We start from the raw sequence: 27,716 nt of genomic DNA on the forward strand, positions 1-27,716 counted from the left end.
CTTGTCCCAGCATTGGCAGCAGGAGGTCATGAAACAGCTGCCTTGTTACCGTGTTGGCAGCAGGAGGTCATGAAACAGCTGCCTTGTCACCGTGTTGGCAGCAGGAGGTCATGAAACATCTGCCTTGTCCCAGTGTTGGCAGCAGGAGGTCATGAAACAGCTGCCTTGTCCCAGTGTTGGTAGCAGGAGGTCATGAAACAGCTGCCTTGTCACCGTGTTGGTAGCAGGAGGACATAAAACAGCTGCCTTGTCAACGTGTTGGCAGCAGGAGGTCATGAAACACCTGTTTTATCCCAGTGTTGGCAGCAGGAGGTCATGAAACAGCTGCCTTGTTACCATGTTGGCAGCAGGAGGCCATGAAACAGCTGCCTTGTCACAGTATTGGCAGCAGGATGTCATGAAACAGCTGCCTTGTCACCGTGTTGGCAGCAGGAGGTCATGAAACAGCTGCCTTGTCCCAGCATTGGCAGCAGGATGTCATGAAACAGCTGCCTTGTCACCATGTTGGCAGCAGGAGGTCATGAAACAGCTGCCTTGTCACCATGTTGGCAGCAGGAAGTCATGAAACAGCTGCCATGTCCCAGTGTGGGCAGCAGGAGGTCATGAAACAGCTGCCTTGTCACCATCTTAGCAGCAGGAGGTCATGTAACAGCTGGGATGTCCCAGTGTTGGCAGCAGGAGGTCATGAAACAGCTGCCTTGTCACCGTGTTGGCAGCAGGAGGTCATGAAGTAGCTGATATGATCACATCTCTTTAGTCATTATTACAGCAGATTTGGTGTGATTTTTTTTGTGGACGGTGACATGCCGCACCTGGTGGCTTCAGGTGTGTCCTATGTGATATTAGTAAGCAATAATGATTGCAAAATTAGAGGGTATACCTAGATAAGAGCGTGCTAGGAAGACTTTGTAGGGAGATATAAACAGCCCTGGAGGTGGGTAAAATGGGCAAATCCTGTTATTAATAAATATATATTGAAAATCTACAGGGAAGTTGACTGCCTCATTATATAAAAAATAAATTAAAAATCTGCCTTAAAATTATGGCGTTAAAATTTTCCAGATTCAAACTTTTCCTTACAACTTTGAGGTATCGAAGAGGTTAACAGTTCGTCTTAAAGATTGGTATTTGCTACTGAATTGTCCTGCGCTTCTCCTCTCGTGCGTAGGAATTCAGCCGTACAAAGGGGAAATTGTTCCTGAATTATTCCCGTGAGTTTATTGCAGGATACTTTGAGTAGATGGAGGTTAAAAGCCATTTCTAATGGGTCCAGTTTGACACGACAAGCACTTGATATTTCAAACCTGTTACCATAGGTGATGATAAATACACAAACGTTGCAGGAGGTTCAGAGGCAACGAGGGGCACTGCGCTCAAAGACCCCTTTGTGTGTTGGATAACAGGTCACGTGACAAGATCACGGAAACCAATCCTGCTGCTCGACTGGAAGATGTCATGGGAGATCCTTCTGACCCCGGTATAACCACAACAATCTCTTGGTAGCACTTAGCATGAGGCTGAACTGCGGTATTAAACACAAACAATGAAAATGGGGCAATTAGGAACGTGAACTATGTGTGAGGGTAAAAAAACACTGAAATGTAAATAGCATCCAACGCGAAATGTACCGGGATGTGGATTCTAGAAGAATACCACCATGCCGAAGGGAGGCTTTATTTTATTTTTTATATTTTTTTTATCATTTTCTTGTCTTTTTATTAATCTACACTTCACCAAGTAATATAGGGTAACGCTAAGACATCCTTTAAGGTTAACAAATGAAATAAAATAGGCACGACTGGTTGACCACTTTAATGTGTCTACCTTGTTCGTCACATCTCAATGATGATTTGGAATTGGGAATTATCTTTGAAGATTGGGTCTACACCAAGGATTAAGGGGTTCAATAAAATGAACGCTCAACCTTCAATTTGTCTCAACTTTATTAGTTAGACCCAAAAATCCCATTGGAACCAAGCTAATACACCAGAACAATACCAAGAGTAGGTGTTGGTCTACAGAACAACTACAACCATGGTTCGCAAAGTTTGAAGTATTGATGGTTACGTATAGATGGGAAGCTACTTTTTACTAAGATGACTCTATCTCTGGTTTAGAAACATGACTGCTTTTATGCTTAATTTAATGTTTTCCTGGGAATAGAAACAATTTTTAGTGGGTCATCCGAGGCATTAAGATTGATGACCTGACCTAAGGATAGATCATCAGCTCCGGAACTCAGTAGTTCTGGCGTGCAGCAGCACCACCAGGAACAGCTGATTGATGGGGGTGCCCAGTATTGCAATTTTTAATATAAAAAATTACATCTGGGGACCAATATTTTCTGCAAGGGAACAACCACTTATAATAGAATGTCACGAAACAAGAAGAGGTGCTGGTTAATATTATCAAAGGGTCCACCATGAAACCTCCAACATAGAAGTCAATAAAAGCTGAACATCAAAGGGTTAGATGAGAGCTGGTAGAGGTAATTTTTGTCATTGAGTTTATGAAATGTTGAGGCCCAGGCATTATCATATTCTGGAACATAAATCTGCACTAGAGGAAGAAAAGTCCTGAACTATGGGATGGGTTTAATAATGGTTTGAAAAAAGGAGGTCCAAACATATATAGAGCTATGGGTGACCCTTCAAAGTGTCCACCATGAAGCCTCCAACACAGAAGTCAATGAAAGCTGAACATCAAATGGTTAGATAGGAGCTGAAGGAGGTAATTTTTGGCATGGACTTTATGAAATATTGAGGTCCAGGTATTATCATATTCTGGAACGTGAGTCTCCTCTGGAGGAAGAAAAGTTCTGAATTATGGGATTTGTTTAATAATGGTTTGGATATGGAGGGCAAAACATGTCTAGAGCTGTGGGTGACCCTTCAAAATTTCCACCATGAAGCCTCCAACACTGAAGTCAATGAAAGCTGAACATCAAAGGGTTAGATAGGAGCTGAAGGAGGTAATTTTTGGCATGGAGTTTATGAAATATTGAGGTCCAGGCATTATCACATTCTGGAACGTGAATCTCCTCTGGAGGAAGAAAAGTTCTGAATTATGGGATGGGTTTAGTAATGATTTCGGAAAAAGGAGGTTCAAACATGTCTAGAGCTATGCGTGACCCTTAAAAGTGTCCACCATGAAGCCTCCAACACAGAAATCAATGAAAGCTGAACATCAAAGGGTTAGATAGGAGCTGATGGAGGTCATTTTTGGTATGGACTTTATGAAATGTTGAGACCCAGGCATTATCATATTCTGGAACGTGAATCTCCACTAGGGGATGAAAAGTCCTGAATTATGGGATGGGTTTAGTAATGGATTGGAAAAAAGGAGATTCAAACATGTTTAGAGCGATGGGTGACCCTTCAAAGTGTCCACAATGAAGCTTCCAACACAGAAGTCAATGAAAGCTGAACATCAAAGGGTTAGATAGGAGCTGACGGAGGTCACTTTTGGCATGGACTTCATGAAATGTTGAGGCCCAGGCATTATCATGTTCTGAAATGTGAATCTCCTCTGGAGGAAGAAAAGTTCTGAACTATGGGATGGGTTTAGTAATGATTTCGGAAAAAGGAGGTTCAAACATGTCTAGAGCTATGGATGACCCTTAAAAGTGTCCACCATGAAGCTTCCAACACAGAAGTCAATGAAAACTAAACATCTAAGGGTTAGGAGCTGACGGAGGTAATTTTTGTTATGAACTTTATGAAATGCTGAGGCCTAGGCATTGTCGTATACTGGAACGTGAGTCTCCTTTAGTGTAAGAAAAGTCCTGAACTATGGGATGGGTTTAGTAATGGGTTGGAAAAAAGGAGGTTCAAACATGTCTAGAGCTATGGGTGACCCTTCAAAGTGTCCACCATGAAGCCTGCAACACAGAAGTCAATGAAAGCTGAAGATCAAAGGGTTAGATAGGAGCTGATGGAGGTCACTTTTGGCATGGACTTGATGAAATATTGAGGTCCAGGCATTATCATATTCTGGAACGTGAGTCTCCTCTAGAGGAAGAAAAGTCCTAAACTATGGGATGGGTTTAATAATGGTTTGAAAAATGGAGGTTCAAACATGTCTAGAGCTATGGGTGACCCTTCAAAGTGTCCACCATGACGCCTGCAACACATAAGTCAATGAAAGCTGAACATCAAAGGGTCAGATAGGAGCTGATGGAGGACAATCGGGTAGGACCAGTTCTTGTGCTCCTTTAGGTCTGTTTTTTTTAACTGAAGGACAATTTTACCATTGAAATCTAAACTTTTTCTCCACTTTCGGCTCCTATAACATTATTTTAACATAAAAATGAAACATACCAGAACTCTGCATTGGTTTTAACTTCTAAGCGCAGGGCTCAGTGCCAGAAAATTAATTTCCATTTTAACAGCTTAAGTGTATTTGGCTAAGGTTCAAATTGACAAAACCTTCGGGTTCCTCTGAGGAACAGCGCGCGTTTTCATCCACAGATACTAACATGACTCATGGCAATAAAGGACGGACATTCCTGGACCTGGAGACTGTAATCGATCTGCTATTGCCACATATCTGGAGCGAGCGTATATTGGATTGTGCGAGCATCTGGACAACGCCGGTGCGAGCCATCTGGACAACGCCGGTGAATCAGGAAGATTTCCTTGTCTGTGAAGAGTTTTTACAGCGTTTCCAGGACCTGGAATGTGCGGGGAACTTTACCTCCATTTTCCGTTCTCACCGGGGATTTCTGGGCTCCGGCTTCACTTGCCAGGCCGTATAAATTATACCGTATATATAAAATTCATGAAAGTCACCGATAGCATTGACTACGCCGTATACATTCCTGTTTGTGTATTCCAGAGGGTCTCCCTGACCAGATGTACAGGGCACGATTATAGGGGGTGCAAAGGCTGAGAGCAACAAACTCAGAACGTCCCATTGTGGGATATAAGAAGAGCAGTGCTATGAATTACACACCATAGTCTAACGGCGCAGCTACAGATTGTGCAGGGAGGACGAGAAGCTGTAACTTATGACTCTGCCTCTGATACTGCTATATAGTACTTGCAGTTGGGAGCCCATGATTAGAACAGACCAGGGAAGAGTAAAGGTGGTCACATCATTCACAACAGGTGATGTCACAGCTCACCTCCTCCTCCTGTACAATGACAGATAACACCTCTAGACACAGTACATAACTCAGGATCCACCATTCCCAATAGGTGATGTCACAGTTCACCTCCTCCCCCTCTTGTATAATTCTGATAACACCGCTATATACAGTATATGACACAGCATCCACCATTCACAGTAGGTGATGTCACAGCTCACCTCCTCCTGCGCGATGACTGATAACACCTCTATACAGAGTAGATAAAACAGAATCCAACATTTACAATATGTGATGTCACAGCTCACCTACTCCCCTCCTGTATAATGCTGATAACACCTCTATATACAGTATATGACACAGGATCCACAATTCACAGTAGGTGATGTCACAGCTCACCTCCTCCTCCTGTACAATGACTGATAACACCTCTATACACAGTAGATAAAACAAAATCCACCATTTACAATATGTGATGTCACAGCTCACCCCCTCCTGTACAATGATTAATAACACCTTTATATACCGTAGATAACACAGGAGACAACATTCACAGAAAGTGATGTCACAGTTCACCTGCTCCTCCTATACAATGAGAGATAACACCTCTATATACAGTAGATAACACAGGATCCAGCATTCACAATAAGTGATGTCATAGCTCACTTCCTCCTCCTTCTGTACAATGACTGATGACACTTCTATATACAGTAGATAACACAGGATTCACCATTCAGAATAGGTGATGTCATAGCTCACCTCCTCCTCCTTCTGTACAATGACTGATAACACCTCTATATACAGTAGATAACACAGGATTCACCATTTAGAATAGGTGATGTCACAGCTCACACCTCCTCCTGTAAAATGACTGTCAAGACCTCTATATACAGTAGATAACACAGGATCCCCCAGTCACAATAGGTGATGTTACAGCTCACCTCCTCCCCCCTTCTGTACAATGATTGACAGCACCTCTATATACAGTAGATAACACAGGATGCATTATTTGCAATGGATGATGTCACAGCTCACCTCCTCCCCTTCCTGTATAATGACTGATAACACCTCTATATAGTAGATATCACAGGATCCACCATTCACAATAGCTGATATCACAGCTCACCTCCTCCTCCTGTACAATGGCTGATAACACCTCTATATACAGTAGATAACACAGGATGCATCATCCACAATAGGTGATGTCACAGCTCACCTCCTCCTCTCCATTGTAGCCCACATTAGAGCATGCTCAGATAAAGCTTTTATATATACAGATAGGGTCTCAGTCAGTCTATTGCTCCTAATCTCCATGTGGCTTCCGAAAAGAACGGGAAGTAGGAGTCTGGTAAAAGGTCCAGCGGCCAATGTGAAGATGCATGATTCTTTTGATTATAGACAGTTATGTGAAAATATGTTCTCAAAAATGTTAAAAAATGACATCTAATATTTAAAGCTGAGTGTGTGTATGTGTGTGTATGGTGTGTGTGTGTGTGTGTGTATGTGTGTGTGCATGTGTGTGTGTGTGTGTGTGTGTGCGTGTGTGTGCGTGTGTGTGTGTGTCTGTATGTGTATGTGTGTATATGTGTGTGTGTATGGTGTGTGTGTGTGTGTGTGTGTGTATGTGTGTGTGTGCATGTGTGTGTGCGTGTGTGTGTGTGTGTGTGTGCGTGTGTGTGCGTGTGTGTGTGTGTCTGTATGTGTATGTGTGTGTGTGTGTGTGCGTGTGTGTGCGTGTGTGTGTGTGTCTGTATGTGTATGTGTGTGTGTGTATATGTGTGTGTGTGAGTGTGTGTGTATGTGTGTGTGTGCGTGTGTGTGTGTGTGTGTCTGTATGTGTATGTGTGTGTGTATGTGTGGCGCCCCTGACCTGGTCAGGCACCACTGAGTACTGCACCCATGCTGGGGACAGTACAATACAGGTAATCCAGAAGGCTGACCGAGGTGTGACTACACAGGCGCATAGTGATCAGGTCTCACACATGTACCTATGAGAGGACCCCTGGGGATCCCAGGAGGGGGAAAAGCCTTCACCTCCACTGGAATAGTGGAGGGGGCCAAAAGCCTCCATCTCCTCTCAAGGGGTGTGGTAAGAGAGCCTGGTTGCTAGGTGGCGTAGGCAAGAACAGGAGAGGAGGAGCAGTGAGCCGGTTCAGTGCAGAGTCCAGGGAGCTCCGAGAGGAGCTGACCCCTACCCCTGGGGCTGTGGCAGTCTGACAGCGTCCGCGCAGTGGCTACCGACGGGGGAGAACGGTCACCTAGGAGTGCTACCCGAAACCCATCTCCAGCTAAAGAGAGAGCACAGAGTGGGAAGTAAGGAGACTGCTAGGGAGTACCAGGCCCAAACGGGCGGCAGATCCCGGAGCGGGGATAGATCCACCTTTCCTTGCTAAACCTGCCGGTGTGGGGCCCTCAAAGCCCACACCACAACACCTAAAAGCCGCAGCCACGTAGCCACAGTTAGGGCCCATAGTTCACAGGAGGCAGGCAGCTGGAGTGATCTGGCCCAGGCAACAAGCAAACGGCAAACGAAGGGGAGAGAGGCTTCAGCAACTTCCCTGGGTGACCCCCATAGGGACTAAAAGTCGGGGTTACCCCAAACCACCAAGGGCTAAGGAAGGCGAGTTGGTAGTCACCATCAGAAGTCAGCCTGAAGGATACCTGGTTCCCGCCTGGTTCATCCCAGCTACGCCCGGGTTACTCACCCTGCCACCTGAAGTGAGTAAAACCCCTGAAAGACATTCTGCGTGTGTGGAGTTATTCTGCGCCTTGTGGTACTACGCACCTACACAGGGCCCTGGGGCTTGCCTCACTCTCAGGAGGCTATTCCAACTAACTGCACATATCACCAGCCCCAGGCGTCCCTCAACCTGCAGTGGCGGTCCCCACTGACCGCAATACTGAGAGTGGCGTCACGACAAATAGAAGATTCCCTACCTGTGACGAGATCCAGCCGAGTGGAGTCTGAAGGTAATGCACCGACACTACACCTGTGGGGCTTCACATCTGGCGTCACGAACAGGATAAGGACTAGACCTGTTCAGACAGGTGACCATGTGCCTGGGCGGTCCGCTTGAAAAATTGGAAGCGCCGCCATATTGCCACCATGAAAAGCGCGCTGAAAAACAACAGCAGCCCGCGCTGGGAGAAGTTACCGCCCACGAAGAGGTGTGGCTACCCAGAGATCCCCTGCAGAGTTCTGACCTCGCTTGTGAAGAGAGCGGAAGCGTCCAGAGACGGCGGAACGGAAAAGAAGCCAGCAGCTTGTTGTTAAAGAAAATGGCGTCTGAATGCAGAGACCCAGAGCCAGGCTCCGCTGCCTGGTGGTGTCGGGAGCTCGCCGAGTTCTGCGATCAACTGGAGGCCAGGGTCGGAAGGCTGATCAGAGAGGGACGGACGGAGTTTCTGTGGATGACCGCGGCGGTTCAGGCCTATGAGGGGAGAGCTGCGCGCCGAGTGCCAGACCGGGCGGTGACGACTCAGACCCCGATGCTGCCACCGATAAGTGAGTCCAGTGATGCCCCTGCCAGCGCGAGTGCCCCGACCCCTGCTGCCACGCCCGCAGTCCCTGAGGAGGCGTCCGGCGCGGCGACGCTGAAGCAGGCCGCAGCCACGCCAGGTGCAGCCCGCCAAGCTCAGGCCGCTGCAGCGATGCCCTGCTCGGCCCACCAAGACCCGGTCCCTGCAGCGACGTCCAGTCCGGCCCGCAAAGAACCGGCTGCCACCGCGACCCTCATCCACGCCGCAGGTGTGACGCTGACCCAGGCCGCCGCCATGCTAGGCCCGGCCCGCCGAGGCCCTACCGCAGCCGCAACGCTCGTCCGCGCCGCAAGTGAGGTGCTGAACCAGGCCGCAGCCCCGTCAGGTGCGGCCCGCCAAGCCCAGATCGCTGCAGCGACGCCCAGCCCAGCCTGCAAAGACCCCATCGCAGCTGCGACGCCGATCCAAGCTGCGCCCGAAACGCCCATCCAGGCCGCCGCCATGCCAGGCGCGGCCCGCCAAGACCAGGCCGCCGCCATGCAGGGCGCGGCCCGCCAAGACAAGACAGACGTACCATTGTTTACCCCGGCCTGCAAGGCCAGAGCAGACACCGCTCCCCAGTCTAAGGAAGTCCCTGCTAGGAAGTCCCTGGTAGGTGAGGACCCCGCATACTGGCAGCTGAAGGCTGACCTGGAGGCCAAGTTCCCACAGGAGATGGTGGACCGGTACATGCTCCCTCCGCATACCCCCAAGAGGATTCCGACAACTCCTGCAGCAACCACGCCAAAGAGTTCCCCGTCTGGGTCTGCTGAAGAAAGCCCATCCCCAGCACTGCCACCGAAGGAGTGCTCAGAAGAACTAAGGGGGAGAGGAGGCCAGGAAGCTGAGAAGCTGACTCCAGAGCCATCAGCAGTGGATCCATACCCAGAGCCGGAGATGTTGCCATATTCCCGCTGGGATGAGGAAGACCTAACACCGTCTGCTGAAGAAGATCTGCCCAAAAGCCTCACCTGGGAGCTTGTAAGCTGTACCCCGCAGAATCCAGCCCGCAAGACACGGCGCCGTAACAGAACCCAGTCTTTCCCTGCACCGCAGTCCCCAGAGCAAAAAGATGAAATAACGGCCAGAGACCTAGAGGAGAAACGGTTCCTGAGAAGAGCCAAAGCCCAGGTCAGAGGACCCCTTTGTCGAGGAGTAGAGGAATCTGCATAAAGTAAAGTACACCAAGTTACTGTTTGACCAGTTTGAAGTTTTGCAACGTTTTCAAGTTTAAGCAATGTGCCCACATAAACTAATGTGAGAAATGAACCTTAAGGCTATGAACTGGCTATAGCCACAAACTCTCGCAGTGTAAATAGTTACACCAGAGGGCACCACCGCCACCAGAGTCAGCCTGTTTAGGGGCTTGGCTCGTCTGCAACCAGGGAGCACGTCCGTATATAGGGCCTTGGCTTACCTGCAACCAGAGAGCATGCCTGTTTATGGGGCCTGGCTCTCCACCACAAAGAGGGTACCTGGTCAGCACCAACTGTGAAAGCCGCCTCTACATCCTGCCAGAAGTGGCTGAAGGCGCGGATCCACCAGGCCAGGTATGCCCTGAAGACCACCAGCCCATGAAAGCCGCCTCTACATCCTGCCAGAAGTGGCTGAAGGCGCGGCCAACGTGAAAGGGTTTGGGTGGGTTAACGGACTTGTGGGTGGAGGGTGGTGATGTATGGTACCTGGTGGTTTTAAAATGTTTTACCATGTTTTAATGTTTTATGCATTTTAAAATGTTGTCTTGCAGCCCGAGGACGTGCTGGTGATAACTAAGGGGGAATGTGGCGCCCCTGACCTGGTCAGGCACCACTGAGTACTGCACCCATGCTGGGGACAGTACAATACAGGTAATCCAGAAGGCTGACCGAGGTGTGACTACACAGGCGCATAGTGATCAGGTCTCACACATGTACCTATGAGAGGACCCCTGGGGATCCCAGGAGGGGGAAAAGCCTTCACCTCCACTGGAATAGTGGAGGGGGCCAAAAGCCTCCACCTCCTCTCAAGGGGTGTGGTAAGAGAGCCTGGTTGCTAGGTGGCGTAGGCAAGAACAGGAGAGGAGGAGCAGTGAGCCGGTTCAGTGCAGAGTCCAGGGAGCTCCGAGAGGAGCTGACCCCTACCCCTGGGGCTGTGGCAGTCTGACAGCGTCCGCGCAGTGGCTACCGACGGGGGAGAACGGTCACCTAGGAGTGCTACCCGAAACCCATCTCCAGCTAAAGAGAGAGCACAGAGTGGGAAGTAAGGAGACTGCTAGGGAGTACCAGGCCCAAACGGGCGGCAGATCCCGGAGCGGGGATAGATCCACCTTTCCTTGCTAAACCTGCCGGTGTGGGGCCCTCAAAGCCCACACCACAACACCTAAAAGCCGCAGCCACGTAGCCACAGTTAGGGCCCATAGTTCACAGGAGGCAAGCAGCTGGAGTGATCTGGCCCAGGCAACAAGCAAACGGCAAACGAAGGGGAGAGAGGCTTCAGCAACTTCCCTGGGTGACCCCCATAGGGACTAAAAGTCGGGGTTACCCCAAACCACCAAGGGCTAAGGAAGGCGAGTTGGTAGTCACCATCAGAAGTCAGCCTGAAGGATACCTGGTTCCCGCCTGGTTCATCCCAGCTACGCCCGGGTTACTCACCCTGCCACCTGAAGTGAGTAAAACCCCTGAAAGACATTCTGCCTGTGTGGAGTTATTCTGCGCCTTGTGGTTCTACACATCTACACAGGGCCCTGGGGCTTGCCTCACTCTCAGGAGGCTATTCCAACTAACTGCACATATCATCAGCCCCAGGCGTCCCTCAACCTGCAGTGGCGGTCCCCACTGACCGCAATACTGAGAGTGGCGTCACGACAAATAGAAGATTCCCTACCTGTGACGAGATCCAGCCGAGTGGAGTCCCTGAAGGTAATGCACCGACACTACACCTGTGGGGCTTCACATATGTATGTGTGTGTGTGTGTGTGTCCGCTAAAGGAATCCGCACCGTCGCATTTACAATCACGAAATTTTGCACAGACACCTCATGTGACCCAGGGAATGTCATAGACTATGTTTGAGCGGCAAAATTTAACTCCACGCTTTACAATTACTCGCCAAAAATCCTGCCTCCATTAAAGTGAATGGAACTGGGAGCTATAGCTATTAAAAGCAACTGTCAGTGGTTGCTATAGGAACAAAATAAACTGTTAGTATAAGAAGCTTATGTGTGAGAAAGAGACAGAAAAAGACAGAGACAGACGGGGAAAAGGACAGCGATAGAGACAGAAAGAGACAGCCGGGAAAAGAGACAGCCCTGGAAAGAGACAGTTCTGGAAAGAGACAGCCGGGCAAAGCAACAGACGGGCAAAGAGACAGACGGGCAAAGCAACAGACGGGCAAAGAGACAGACGGGCAAAGAGACAGACGGGCAAAGAGACAGCCCTGGAAAGAGACAGCCCTGGAAAGAGATAGCCCGGGCAAAGAGACAGCCGGGCACAGTGACAGCCGGGCAAAGTGACAGCCGGGCAAAGTGACAGACGGGCAAAGTGACAGACGGGCAAAGTGACAGACGGGCAAAGTGACAGACGGGCAAAGAGACAGACCTAGAAAGAAACAGACCTAGAAAGAGACAGATGGGCAAAGAGACCAACGGTCAAGGAGACAGCCCAGGAAAGAGACAGCCCGGGAAAGAGACAGCCCGGGAAAGAGACAGCCCTGGAAAGAGACAGACGGTCAAAGAGACAGACGGTCAAAGAGACAGATGGTCAAAGAGACAGACGGGGAAAGAGACAGACGGGGAATGAGACAGACGGGGAAAGAGACAGACGGGGAAAGAGACAGACAGGGAAATAGAGAGCCCTAGAAATAGACAACCCTGGAAAGTGACAGCCCTGGAAAGTGACAGCCCTGGAAAGAGACAGACGGGCAAAGAGACAGACGGGCAAAGAGACAGATGGGGAAAGAGCGAGACAGACAGACACACACATAGAGACAGACACAGAGATGGAGACAGACTGATACATACAGAGAGATAAAAACAGACAGACAAGGAAAGAGACAGACAGAGAGACAGACAGACAGCAACACACATACAGAGACTGGGAGAGAGACAGTTACAATCCTGGGCAACGCCCGAGTACCACAGCTAGTTTAATATATATAAACCTAATTTAAGCAACACGTCATTTTCTGATGACACATTCCCTTTAAGATCACTTCATATGACCAAATAAAGAAAAGAACAGTCTTTCTTACTCGGGGTTAAATATTTTAATACGACTTATGACTATAAAAATAATTCTGTGATCTAAGAGAGGAAAATATTGTGAGACATCGAATCTACAAATTTATTACCGGAATGGATCAAATGCAGAAAGTTTTATAGGACTTAGCCGTGTTTCTTTTGGATTATTTTGCGCTTGATATTTTTCCCAGTTTTCTTTTTTTATGGCATATTTTATATTTTACTATCTATAATCTCTTCAGAATGTCCTGAATACGGCAATTAAAATACTTTTATTAAAACTAAATATTCTTGGTCAGACTTTACAGAGGCACAGTAGCCTCTCAGAAAAAAGAAGACATTTCATTCCTTATGTTTCATTTTACAATATTAATTCTTTCAGAATCCAAGGTCCTTAACATAGAGCATTTTTAGGGTAAACATTTTTAAAGGGAACCTGTCACCTGGTTAAAAGGGACTACTTTTTGCTCTTATTTTATTCCTGCTGTTTCCCTGAGTATTACGATTTTAATATTTTTAAAATCCGACATACGGTTTTGGAGATATGGGCCTTTTTATTCAGTGCTAATTTTTATGGTCTTTACCAGAGGGTGTGGCTCACAGGGTGAAGACACCCCCCCTTTAGAATCTTGTGAGCCACTCCCCTTTAGTGAAGACCAAATATGTGTACTTAGGTAAAAGGCTGTATCTCTGGATCCATAAGGTGGATTTGGAAAAAAAAAAAAACCTGAATACTCAGGGGAGTAGCCGGAATAAAACAAGAACAAAAATGGATCACTTTTGATCTCATGAAAAAATTCCTTTAAATCGGATATGTCTGAGTTTTGAGGTGTTACAGTTCGTGCATAGACCACGATTTTTTGGGGGTCTCCTCCTGGCCAGTACTCAACTGTCTTAAGGCTTAAACACTAAGGTCTAAGTTTGCGCACCTCGTTTTTGTGCTGTACATACGGTATCCGCTTGTGCTCCAAAATAGGTATATAAATCGATATGTTTGAATTTACAAACAATATAAAGGGAAATATGTATGTCAAATGGGTTTGTATTTATGTTCGTGCACACATCTGTTTTCATCCATTTTATTACTTTTTTAAGAAATAAAAGATTATTTTTTTGACATGGGAGGGAGTGTCCAGAAAAAAATGCATGAAAAAAACAGTTGCAATGTTATATAAAATGTTATGTAAAAATCATTTTTTTTCCCTTTTTTTTAAAAAAAACCCAAAAAGGGTAAAAAATAGCCACAGACTTTTTTTAGTCTGTGGCTATTTTTTACCCTTTTTTTTTAAAAAAAAAAAAAGGGAAAAAAATTGATTTTTCTATAACATTTTATATAACATTGCAACTGTTTTTTTCATGCTTTTTTTTCTGGACACTCCCTCCCATGACAAAAAAAAATCATCTTTTATTTCTTAAAAAAAAAGTTTGCAAAAAGATGCAACATATACTGAATATGTTTTACAGCAAATCAGTTTTTTTCATTATTTTTAAATAAAAATATCAGGTTTATAAAATTTGCAAAAATGTGGTGTGAATCAGGCCTCAGATGTCTCTTGCAACCCCTGTAAATTGTTACGCAGCATTTAAAGAACTTCTCCAGCACTTATTTTTATTATTTTCCCTTCAAGTCAACATAATGGGTATCATTGCATAAAATATAATATTTATTCCATTTGATCCTCAAAAAGATACATCAAAGTAGTAAAATCGCCATTTTTTGGACACTTTGTCTCCCCTCCAAAATTGGAGATCAGAAACTTATATGGACCCATAAATTATGACAATAAAAACTACTTTGCGTATGACCTTTTTGGAAGGCGAGAAGGAAACGAAAAATAGAAATTGAGAAGTGGGACACCCCTGGACTGGAACCGGTCCAGATCATCGGTCCTGGAGCAGATCCGGATCATCGGTCCTGGAGCCGGTCTAGATAACTGGTCCTAGGGCCGGTCTGGATCATCGGTCCTGGAGCCAGTCTGGATCATCGGTCCTGAAGCCAGTCTGGATCATTGGTCCTAGAGCCAGTCTGGATCATCGGTCCTGGAGCCGGTCCGGATCATTGGTCCTGGAGCCGGTCCGGATCGTCGGTCCTGGTGACGGTCCGGATCGTCGGTCCTGGAGCCGGTCCTGATCATTGGTCGTGGAGACGGTCCAGATCATCAGTCCTGGAGCCGGTCCGGATCATCGGTCCTGGAGCCAGTCCGGATCATCGGTCCTGGAGCCGGTCCGGATCATTGGTCCTGAAGCTGGTCCGGATCATCGGTCCTGAAGCCGGTCCAGATCATCGGTTCTGGAGCCAATCTGCATCATCGGTCCTGGAGCTGGTCCTGATCATCGGTCCTGGAGCTAGTCCGGATCATCGGCCCTGATGACCCGGCTCGATCACAGCTGCGTATCACAACCAGCTATTGTCACACTCAACACAGTCAAACAGGCCAAATAATCATATATAGATTAAAAAAAAGGAGTTGAAAAATCAACAAAACGCATAATCCCTGGATTTGGAGGCGGATTGTCAGTTCAGCAAGGCTAAATAATTAATCCAGTGCATCTGGACAGTATAAATGGGCTCGGAGGCCCTGCTTATGCCGAACAGGGGGTCCGGTGCCGGGTGTCATTTTTAGTTATTTTGCATTGCATGGGTTATTTTTCATGGTTTTTGCATTTGCCCACCAGCAGAAGGCGCTGTTCAGCAAGTGTTATAGAAGGATCCCAGTACAGTATATACAAAGTGCCTGCAGGACGTGGAACACTAGAAGGTGGCACCGGCTATGTGGCCCTAAACCCAACACTAATTCTGCTACAGGTCACTGATCGGGAGAGGCCTGCAAGAGAAAGGAGTCCATTCATTGTGTCTCTAAGGACAATGGCAAATTAGCGCTGAACATTCCGCACTATTGTCTGGAGGAGGCTTGTTCCATGTGCAGCAGGTAATTGTACAGGTTACCATAGGCAATAACGCCAAGTGTGACTCCGATCCAGGCTTATTCCTCTATCTACATGTTTTAGCAAATATATAATCATTTCCAATATATACAAATGTTCTTCTGGGAGTGTAACGTATCGCTACAAAAAATTCCAAAAATATATTACAGCCAGCAATGTGCAGAAAAAGCTGTTATAAATATTTCTACTACGTAACAAATAATATGGTGATATGTAAATATTCTACCAACGTATATCTATTTATCTGATGCCTAGCTATAGTATCTATCTATCTATCCCTCTATTTATCCATCTATCCCGCTATCTATTCCTCTATTTATCTATCTATCCCTCTATCTATCTATCCCTCCATCTATCTATCTATCTATCTATCTATCTATCCCTCTATCTATCTATCTATCTATCTATCTATCTGTCTATCTATCCCTCTATCTATCTATCTATCCCTCTATCTATTCCTCTATCTATCCCTCTATCTATCCCTCTATCTATCCCTCTATCTATCCATCTATCTATCTATCTATCTATCCCTCTATCTATCTATCCCTCCATCTATCTATCTAACTATCTATCTATCCCTCTATCTATTCCTCTATCTATCCCTCTATCTATCCCTCTATCTATCTATCCCTCTATTTATCTATCTATGCCTCTATCTGTCTATCTATCTATCTATCTATCCATATATCTATCTATTTATCTATCTATCCCTCTATCTATACCTCTATCTATCTATCTATCTATCTATCTATCTATCCCTCTATCTATCTATCTATCTATCTATCTATCTATCTATCTATCTATCTATCCCTCTATCTATCTATCTATCTATCTATCTATCCCTCTATCTATCTATCTATCTATCTATCTATCTATCCCTCTATCTATCTATCTATCTATCCCTCTATCTATCTATCTATCTATCTATCTATCTATCCCTCTATCTATCTATCTATCCCTCTATCTATCCCTCTATCTATCTATCTATCTATCTATCTATCTCTCTATCTATCTATCTATCTATCTATCCATCTATCTATCCCTCTATCTATCTATCTATCTATCTATCTATCTATCCCTCTATCTATCTATCTATCCCTCTATCTATCTATCTATCTATCTATCTATCTATCCCTCTATCTATATATCTATCTATCTATCCCTCTATCTATCTATCTGTCCCTCTATCTATCCCTCTATCTATCTATGTATCTATATCTATCTATCAGGTCAAAAAACAAAACTCAGACACACTGTAAACTAACAGGAACAGACAGAAAGAAACTAAGGAAAAAAGCAAGAGCAGTTAGGCAGCAACAAAAGGACACAAGGGTTAACACCATAATTTCGCACAGTAAGGAAGCAGTACAACCACCAGTAAGTCTGGATTTGAACAGGTTCTTCTCCTTCCTCACAGACTGCACAGCTCTCCTGTGTTAAGCATCGCTGCTGATGGAGGAGCATGTGACTAGACCTGCCCATTGGACTCGTCCAATAGAAAACACTTCCCACAGGATATCTGTTTTCCAATTGGAGGAGGCTGATGGGCAGGTCTCATCATATGCTCCTTCATCAGCAACTATGCTGTGAACAGAAGAGCTGTGCAGTTAATTAGGAAGAAGGAGGAGAATTTGAGATACTTAATGGGAACCTGTCACCAGATTTGGTGACTATAAACTGTGGCCTCCACCACTGAGCTCTTATATACAGCATTCCAGGATACTGTACATAAGAGCCCAGGTTTCGCTGTAAAACATAAAAATCACTTTTATAATATTCCCCTACAGGGACGGTCTGGTCCGATGGGTGTCGCTGCTCTCCAGGCTGGCGCCTCTTCTCTCCGATCTGGCTCCTCCTCTCTGTTGCGATTGCCGTCCTCCTTTGGCGCAGCCCGTGTCCTACGTAATCCAGGCAGGCTGACATTGTGGTTCGGTATTGTAGTGTGCATGTGTGGGCGGTCTTTCATCTTTCCTCATGCCTGTGCAATACAGTACTCTGATCTACCCTGAGCAGGGAGATCAAAGCGTGCCTGTGCAGAACCGCAATGCCGGCCCGTGTGGATGATGTAGGACACGTGATCTATACTGGCCTGGGTTGAAGGAGGAGGACGGCAATCGCAGCAGAGAGAAGGCGCTGGACCAGAGAGAGGAGACACCGGACCGGGGTGCAGAGACATTCATCGGACTGGACCGCCCCCGTAAGTGAGTATTATAAAAGTGGTTTTTTTTTACCTTCTAAAGAGCGGCCTGGGATCTTATATACAGCATGTTGGAACACTGTATTTAAGAGCCCACTGGTAGTGGCCGCAGCTTATAGTCACCAAATCTGGAGACCGGTTCCTTTTAAATATTAGAAAGTGCCATAAAATCATGTCCACAACATATTAATTTCAAGAAAATAAAGAAAGTGAACAGCCCCTTTAAGTCAGAACCTGCAATTCATCTAGAATGAGCGGAGCAAGGTGAATGGTAGCGGCTCGGAAGTCCCCGAGCGGCCCCTGGGTGAGATAGCGGCTGCTTCCCCTTAGAATGAAGGCTCTTGTGAAGGTCTGGACGGCTCTCCAGGAATCACACATGTCCATGGCGCTGCTCCTATAATCCTAACAAGGAAACGTTCTGTGTGTGAACGTCTTCTGAATTAATTCTATAATTAATATTAATGGCTCGGCCTGTATGGCTTCCTTCAGACTAACAAGGAACAGAAAAATCTTTGTCTGCGAGAAGGAGATGAAAGGGGAAACGTTTTGTCAAGTCCTGTAATCCAGTAAATGTATAACATGAACCACACCATGCACCCCTATTTGCATATGGCACCTCCAGCTGAGATAGTGGCCCTGTGAATGATGGCTGTTACCATCTCAAAGAGAGGGGGGTATAATCTTCCTTTACAGTCAGCTCTGGACGTCTGATTAGCATTCACAAGTGGACTCCAACATTACTGCCTTTGAAGTGGGTAACCCCGAGTTTAATCCCACTTTCAGCAGCTCATTGTTTTTTTGGCAGGCCATCTTCTTTCCTTGGGGCTCGATAACAAAAAAATAGTTTCCATGGCAGGAAGCAAAATTTTGGCTGCTTTATGAATAATCTTTTTCCCCCCTCCTCTTCGTCATTCTAGTAAATATGGTAGACAAAGAAAGAACAGTTTTGTTTGATATTGAGTTGGTTTTTCGATCAGTGGGTCATGTTCTGCCTCCTCTGACAGCCATAACATTTCCTTTCCTTTTGTCCCTAACGTTCTTAGACAAGAATATTGTTCTTAAAGGTCTGAGGACCACAAAAAGAGAAAGTGCGGAATAAGTCCTCTTCAAAGAATTAGTAAACCTTGAAGGTATCAGTTATGATAAGGTCTTCTTCTGCAAAATAAGGCAACGAGCTACCACTCTGCTCGATTACTCTTGCCATGTACCTGAGATCAAAGTTGGACCAGCCCACCAGTTCTGATCGAATGTGAATGATCTACTCAACCCTCTCTGACTTCTCGGGAGGCTGAGATAAGTCACTGCCAGAAGGAATTGGCAATAATTTGTTTCCCTCCCCCCATTAAACTTATCATGCATGCTGGGCTGAGATGTGAGAAATAGCTGTCTGAGACTACTTGGTCTAAGGCCAACTCCACCCTATCTGTAGAACCTTCAACTTCAATGGTTGTCAAGAAGTTAAAGTGATAGCCCAGGCTATAAACACGATTCTATGATTCTCAATCACATTTTTTTTTCTTAATGTTTTTTTTTTCCAAGATTATAACATTGTCTTTCTTATTCGACAAGTTGACCCCATGAGTAGAATAGATTGCTGTGATGGAATCTGTTCTACTACTTTGAAGACTGAGTATTATTTCTTACGCACCAGTCTCATCTTTTTTCTAAAGGCTGCTCATCTTTTGTTATATTTCATGTTAGGTCTTACTAGTGTCCTGGTTGTCACATTGTCGGCGCTCCCAGCACCGGAGTGCCGACACTCTTCCCTACTCACTTCTACTGTCTTTGCAGACTCTGTCGGGTCCAATGGTCCCTGGGGTCCCGCCTCTCCATGTGGCAGGGGCGCCAATGTTCCTCCTGCTCCACTCTTCCTGGTCCTTCTCCTGGCTCCCGAGGCCTGCACATGTGTAATAGGACTCTCAGAAGCTGTGCTGCTCTCCCTTTTCTTAAAGGGTCAATGAGACCTGATCCGGAAGTGCTTCCCAACCCCCCTTTTTTTCACAGTGTATATAAGTCGTCCTCCAACATTTGGAGGTGCTTGATCAATTTGTCACCATAACTAGTCTGCCTGGGCTAGTAGTCAAGTCCCCATGCTTACACCCTCTCTCTGTACAGTCCCACCCACCTGTGTCTATCCTGTGGCCTCCAGACCCTGTCTACACCTTCTGTACTCCAGTGGCCTCCAGAACCGGCCTGCACCAGTCCACACCAGCTTCTGCCTCATCCGCTCCAGCTCCTGGTCTTTGTCCTGTTGGATCATTTGCCATAGTATCAGGATACCTCCTGGCAGTTACTTACCCACGTTCTGTCTACATCCCCCTCCTGTGGTTGTGGTGAAGTCTCGGTAGCCACTCAGGTCCGCTCCTCCAGGTCAGTGAACGTTATCGTGGATCAGTGGACCCACTTCCTCCTCGTCCGGTTACCCAGTTGTGATACTGGTGTTCCTCAGTACTTTATCTTTAAAGGCCCACTTGAGCACTCAAATGTATCCAAGAATTGAGACCGTAACGAGTTGTGTTGCTATTCGTTTGGAGCTTGCCATCAACCAGCGTCTTCTATTGTTGTCATCTTTTACATCTACTGTGATTTCAATAACCACGAAGACCTGATGGTTAACCTTCTGCTTACTACTTTCTGCTTGACCCATTGTTTGCTGTAAGCATCATGAACTAATATGTAGAGACTATTCACTATGCTGCATTCATCTTAGCAAACTCCTGTGATTTCTACAAACCATCAGACCTTCTAGTTAACCCTTCCTTTAGTATCGGTTGATTAAACCTGTTGGTTGTAGCAGCACAAACTGTTTTTCAATTAGGTTATTATTTAGAGTCTTTTATGCCACCTACATTTGTGTGCAGCTTCTGACCTGCCATCTTCCTCTTCATCAGCCCTTCTGGTTCTGTGGCTTCCAGAGTGTCCTGCCTCACTGTGTCCACCCTGACCTGCGGGTTTGTGACTCCACCTCACCAGATGAGCTTAACATCATTATTGACCGTGGTGAGCTTACTCATGTTACATGTTATTGCACCTGGATAGTTTATCAGTCTTCAAAGTTGCCTATTTCAACCTGTCAGACGTGTAGCTCTCAAGGGGCCACCTTTTCTGGAAGGATCTTACAATAATCAACTATCCATCAAACACTAGGGGATGCCATTAAACATGGGAGTCATTTGGCGCTATAGATAATTTTCCATTCAATTTTTACTGACTATATATTTTATTCTCTCCCAAGGTAATTGGCATTGATGGTGTCTGGAGGCTTCATAGTGATATGTCAGAAGGCTTACACAATGATCAGAGATGAGGAGATCACCTGAAATTCAGATTTGTTGGCTTTGCCAAATTATTCTCAAAAATTCAAGGAGATAAAAATATTTTTTTTTTATTTTTTTGGTAATTGAATCTGAAAGTGTTAACATTTGAGTGGAAACACGAATTCTAGGAAATTCGACTCAAATTCAAGTTAACCAATTTCTATCAGTAATGGACTGGGCGCTGACACTCATTGATAATATGAAGAGGTTGAACCACTCCTTGTTGAGTCCCATTGGTTTTGACTGCGTTTGTTTAGAATTTTAGGCACAGCTGAGAAGATGATGTATGTATCAGCACACCCGATACGCGGATATCCAAGAAAATACAAAGTCAAAGGGATACAGAACTCAGTGCTTCCACTTCATTTGATTGGGTATAAGCAGGGGTCTCAGCACCCAAACAATCAACTGATCAAAACTTTATGTCACTGTTATATATCAAAAGATTCATATAATCATAGAATCATAGAGCAGTAGAGTTGGAAGGAACCTCGGGGGCCATCGAGTCCAATCCCCTGCGAATGTAGGATTTCCTAAATCATCCCAGCTATACTTTTATAGCTTCCGCTTGAAGATTTGCATTGATGGAAAGCTCACTATGTGTGGCTGCCTGTTCCACTCTCTGAGTGCCCTCATTACCTGCCGTGGCTGCCTGTTCCACTCTCTGACTGCCCTCACTATCTCCCGTGGCTGTCTGTTCCACTCTCTGACTGCCCTCACTACCTGCCGTGGCTGCATGTTCCACTCTCTGACTGCCCTCACTACCTCCCGTGGCTGCTTGTTCCACTCTCCAACTGCCCTCATTACCTCCCGTGGCTTCCTGTTTCACTCTCTGACTGCCCTCACTACCTCCCGTCGCTGCTTATTCCACTCTCCAACTGCCCTCATTACCTCCCGTGGCTTCCTGTTCCACTCTCTGACTGCCCTCACTACCTCCCGTGGCCGCCTGTTCCAATCTCCAACTGCCCTCACTGCTTCCAGTGGCTGCCTGTTCCACTCTCCAACTGCCCTCACTGCTTCCAGTGGCTGCCTGTTCTGCTCTCCGACTGCCCTCACTACCTCCCGTGGCCACCTGTTCCAATCTCCAACTGCCCTCACTGCTTCCAGTGGCCGCCTGTTCCACTCTCCGACTGCCCTTATTACCTCCTGTGGCTGCCTGTTCCACTCTCCAACTGCCCTCATTACTTTCCGTGGCTTCCTGTTCCACTCTCTGACTGCCGTGGCTTCCTGTTCCACTCTCTGACTGCCCTCACTACCTCCCGTGGCTTCCTGTTCCACTCTCTGACTGCCCTCACTACCTCCCGTGGCTTCCTGTTCCACTCTCTGACTGCCCTCACTACCTCCCGTGGCTTCTTGTTCCACTCTCTGACTGCCGTGGCTTCCTGTTCCACTCTCTGACTGCCCTCACTACCTCCCGTGGCTTCCTGTTCCACTCTGTGACTGTCCTCACTGTCAGAAAGTTTTTCTTAATAAAACAATAGTTACTTTGGAGGTGGCCATACAATTTAGATTCTCAACTAAAAGAGCAACGTCTCCCAACGCCTCCTCTTCCTCCCTAATTTGGCTTTTATTTGGGTTCTTTCAAGTTTTCCATGGAAAGTCAAGTATGCGGCGTACAGATCTATTAACTGCTTGTCAACTGTCTGAGCAAAGCTAAGAAAACAATCAAAGCTGAAGGAGCACAACACTCAGTGCTTCTGTCCTTTTGCGTTAGCGGGAAGGGGGGTCTCAGCACCCAGACCATCCCTAATCAAAACTTCTGACATATCATTATGACATGCCAATGTAGCATCCACGGAGCAAGGGGTTAACTTTACTCGTCGCAGGGCCTGGTGATGTCGGGTCTGGGGATGTCACGAGTGGCCCTTCCCGACTTTGTGGCCCTGAGGCGTACAATATAAGGGGATGATTAAAAAGGATATTTGTCTCATGAAGCCACCCGTGGTACGCGGCCAGGAATTAGCCGCCGCTGCGAGTGATGTCCTCCGGGGCTTATGGTGTCGCAGCCAAGATGGTTCTGCTCCACATAGGTGGAGCGGGTCCCGGGGAAGAATGATGGGGATGATAGTCGGCTGCTGGCGCCAGAGCACGGGGCGATGGCACCAGTAATGATAGACTGAAGCAGCAGATGTGGGTCAAAATCTATTTACTCACAGTTCTGGGTACCGGTCTCCACCGTGATGGGCCCCAGACGATCCCGGGTAAGTTGAAGGTCAACGCCAGTGCTGTGAACTGAGAGACCTTCCTCCTTGCTCTTGGTGTGGGATCCCCATGGCCTGAAGCTACTTGGGGACCCCGGTTCTTGTAACTCAGCTACCGTCCCGTATGCAGGTGACGGGGGTTTGCTGTGGGGCCTGACCGTAATCCCCACCCCGGGCCCTATTTGCCACTGTACTCCGAGAATTGGTGGTGGCCAGAGGGACGTACAATTCCCCTGTCCTGCAGATTCTGGTAGTCCAACATGGAGTATGTTCCACCCTAGGGTGATGAATCTGGCACATACATTAGTTACGAACCAAATCGATTCCGAAACCCCAATGGAAACTCAAAAGACCCTTTGATAAGTCAATGTGGTCTACCGGGAGTTACTTAGAGCTACTGTGTGATGAACCTGGCACATAGAGTAGTTATCAACCAAATCGATTCCGAAACCCCAATGGAAACTCAAAAGACCCTTTGATAAGTCAATGTGGTCTACCGGGAGTTACTTAGAGCTGCTGAGTGATGAACCTGGCACATAGAGTAGTTATGAACCAAATCAATACCGATTTGAATAAAACAATTTTTTTTATATATTTTTACACAGTTTGTTACAAAATGTTACAATACCTGCACCAAAGGCAAAAAAGAAGCTCTTGTCCCGGTTTTCTCGCAGAAGGCCCATCACTCTTCTGGCCATCCTTTCGTTTCTTTTATATATAAGCTCCTGTCTGAAGTAAATGTCGATTTCCTGAGCGGTGACCTGTTCATGTGGCGGTAGGGTGGTGTTGATAAAATTTGGGACCTGTAAGGAAGATAAGACAAAAAAGAAAAGGTCATTACTATGTCTTTATCTAAAAGGTCGCTATCCGAAATGGTGGAACATCAATACATGGTGATGCTGATGCCTTTTGGGAGAAACTTTTATGGAATTTTAGATTTATCCAAATTTTTTGTAAGTAAATCCAAAACCAAACTGGACGGGGGATTTAAACATCTCTCTCTATGGGAAAAAAAGAACCCATCAAAAAGATATATTGAGAAGGCATTGGATTACCGACTGGTGGGGACAGACCACTGAGGCCGCACCCATCAACAGAATATTCTCATTAGAATGGAATGACAGTGTCCACGTTCAACTACCACGACATTAAAAAGTGCGGCACTTGCCTTTTGAATAATGAATGGAGTTGTGGTTGGGAATCCAATCTACTGCTCCACTCTAATGGGGATAAAAGTTCCCTATTAAACTGATCGATGTGAGTGCTAGGAGTCGGACAGCCACCAATTAATACGTTTTCACTTATCTTATCACCTTTCACAAGAACACCCCTTTAATTGGACCTAAAACTACATGATGTAAAAGCTGCTGAAAAGTAATAATCTTTATTTTTTTTATGGCGCCAACATATTCCGAAGCGCTTTCCATACATCAGCAACACTGTCCCCATTGGGGCTCATAATCTAAATTCCCTATCTGTATGTCTTTGCAGTGTGGGAGGAAACCAGAGACCCCGGAGGAAATCCACGTAAACACAGGGAGAACATACAGACTCCTTGCAGATGTTGTTCTTTGTCTGACTTGAACCCAGGACCCCAGAACTGCAAGACTGCAGTGCTAACCACTGAGCCACCCTTCCTACAGTGCTAACCGCTGAGCTACCCTTCCTACAAAGTGAACCACTGAGTCACCCTTCCTACAGTGTAAACCACTGAGCCACCCTTTCTACAGTGCTAACCACTGAGCTATCCTTCCTACAGTGCTAACCACTGAGCCACCCTTTCTACAGTGCTAACCCCTGAGCCACCCTTTCTACAGTGTGAACCACTGAGCCACCCTTCCTACAGTGTAAACCACTGAGCCACCTTTCCTACAGTGCAGACCACTGAGTCACACTTTCTACAGTGCTAACCACTGATTCACCCTTCCTACAGTGCTAACCACTGAGCCACCCTTCCTACAGTGTAAACCACTAAGCCACCCTTCCTACAGTGCTAACCACTGAGCTATCCTTCCTACAGTGCTAACCACTGAGCCATGGTGCTTAAAAAAAAAAAGTTTTGTTTTTTGCATTTCAGCATAGTATATGTAATATGAAATCTGCAGTAATGTAACGTGAGCACATCTGTATTATGTTGGTTTAAGTGATGAATCTTTTAAATATTTTGGAAACTTTTACTTTCTTTCCTTATTTACTTTGAACACAAAGCTGAGATTTATGTGTTCTATTATCTCGTGTACAAGCGACGTCATATTTATCAAACAATTGAGATATGATACAATGTATTGCTGCAACAATTCCCATAAATTGCAGTTTTTTATGTCTTTTTAGAACTTTGTAGACTTTGCACATTCTTTTCGGTAACATCAGCGGCACCATAAATTGCATTCCAGCCGCTCCTATGTTAGGTTGTGTTAACATTCGAAGCTTTTTCCTACGACACCCATGTTACACAGGCCGGGGCTCTGCATCGCCATTGACGGAACTTTTAAAGTGGACAGGAGAATAATTGCAGACATTAACAGCGCACAATAACCACCAATTTACATTGACTCGCTGCAAAACTGTCAAAACATTGAGGACAGAGCGGCGCGCGGACCGCGGCAATCAGTCTCTGCCCGGATTGTTTGATGTAAGAGGACATTTCTTTATGTTCCATAAAACAAACCCTAATTATGATTGATGGAGCCATGTAGAGACCGGCTCGCAGCTCACCCGGGAGGACTGAATGGAAAAGGTAGCCATTCACTCTACCTAAACATCTGACAAAGAGCGATCGCAATCAGCGCTCATTATACCATATATAGTGCAGGCGGCTTACATATAGCATTACTCATGCTGCTTTGTGTGCTCCTTGTGGCCAATAACCCCTTCTGTGCCTGATACCTTCTAGCAGAACTATTACTTCTATGCATTTTTTTTTTAATTTTTGCTGACTTATGCACTGAAATAAAAAGTGTTGTCCACTAACTTTACATTGATGGCCTACCTTGTATCCCTGATTAAGACCATAAGGTTGAAACGCGTAAGAAGCAGAAATCTGCGGCAGACACCTTCCAATTTTCCAAAGTGCTTTATTCCATCATCATGTGCAGTTAAATGTAGCGGGGAGAGAGCTGAGTGCAAGCTCCCTAATGGACGACGGCCGTTTCGCACAAGGACATGCGAAACGGCCGTCGTCCACAAGGGGTCCTGTACTCAGCTCTCTCCCCACTACTTTTAACTGCACATGATGATGGAATAAAGCACTTTGGAAAATTGGATGGTGTTTGCCATAGATTTCTGCTTCCTGGACATTGGTTTGGATTTTCTTTTCCCTGTCTACGTGCACCCATGACTATTGTTTCCATATGGAGGGCTGAAGCTGACCTATAAATCTGGCTATAAGGTATTGCACGGTTTGGTGCAGAAACCGCCTCTGCATAGTATACTGAAACGCATAGGATAAGTCCTCCCATTTCTCCTTCCTGTTCCCCCCGTGTGTTGTACATGGTTTTATTTTTAAATGGACACAATATCATTTTCATTTGTATAATTATTTCCTGTTCTCCATGAGACGCTGGATGTTCTCTGCTTGGTTTTTGTTGGTTCCCGCCGGGTCAGGGTGTTTTGCGTGCTCTGGAGGTGGATCCAGGAGTGAAGAGGGGTGAGATGAATATTCTCTTCTTTTCATATACCCCATCTAATAGGCCCTGGTCCGACAACTGTCACCCCCGCTGATCAGATGTTATTGGTGCCTGTGGCTAGTTCCGGAGCTGTTCCGTCTTCTGATAGTGGCTGTGGCCAGGTACTGCACATCCTCCTTCTGCTGATCTGAATAGGAGGTAGATGAGCAGTACCCAGCCACGGCCACTATCTGCAGATGGAGTAGCTCCGTAACAGAGCATTTTTGGCCACAGTCTACCAAGATCGGCTGATCGGTTGTGGTGTCGGACCCCAGCCAATCAAACATTGATAGCCAAAAAAGCATTACCACAATTGCCAATCAGGAAGAGATGGGCAAAGCGCGGTGGTGGTTTGGGGTGTCAGACTCCAGCCAATCAGATATTGATATCCCCAAAAGCATTACCCTGATTACCAATGCACCAGGTCAATCAGAAAGAGATGGGCAAAGCGCCAGAAATGACACTTCAAATGGATGTGCCAGTTCTGAGGCAGCTGTGGGCTGGTATTTTTAGGCTGGGAAATGCCAAATAACCATGAACCTTGCTAGCCTGATAATTCCAGACCCCAGC

The 27,716-nt window shown here is 46.2% G+C and overlaps 1 protein-coding gene across 1 annotated transcript in view; it reads right to left on the reverse strand.

The window, feature by feature from the left end:
* The window catches only part of TRABD2B (TraB domain containing 2B), a 444,445-nt gene that overhangs the window by 141,879 nt on the left and 274,850 nt on the right, over positions 1-27,716 (reverse strand). The window contains 1 exon segment of the mRNA XM_075320534.1: positions 24,110-24,284. Within this exon segment, the coding sequence (XP_075176649.1) occupies positions 24,110-24,284 (175 nt within the window).

Source organism: Anomaloglossus baeobatrachus, chromosome 8 (genome assembly GCF_048569485.1).
Source record: "Anomaloglossus baeobatrachus isolate aAnoBae1 chromosome 8, aAnoBae1.hap1, whole genome shotgun sequence".
Classification (NCBI taxonomy): Eukaryota; Metazoa; Chordata; class Amphibia; order Anura; family Aromobatidae; genus Anomaloglossus; species Anomaloglossus baeobatrachus.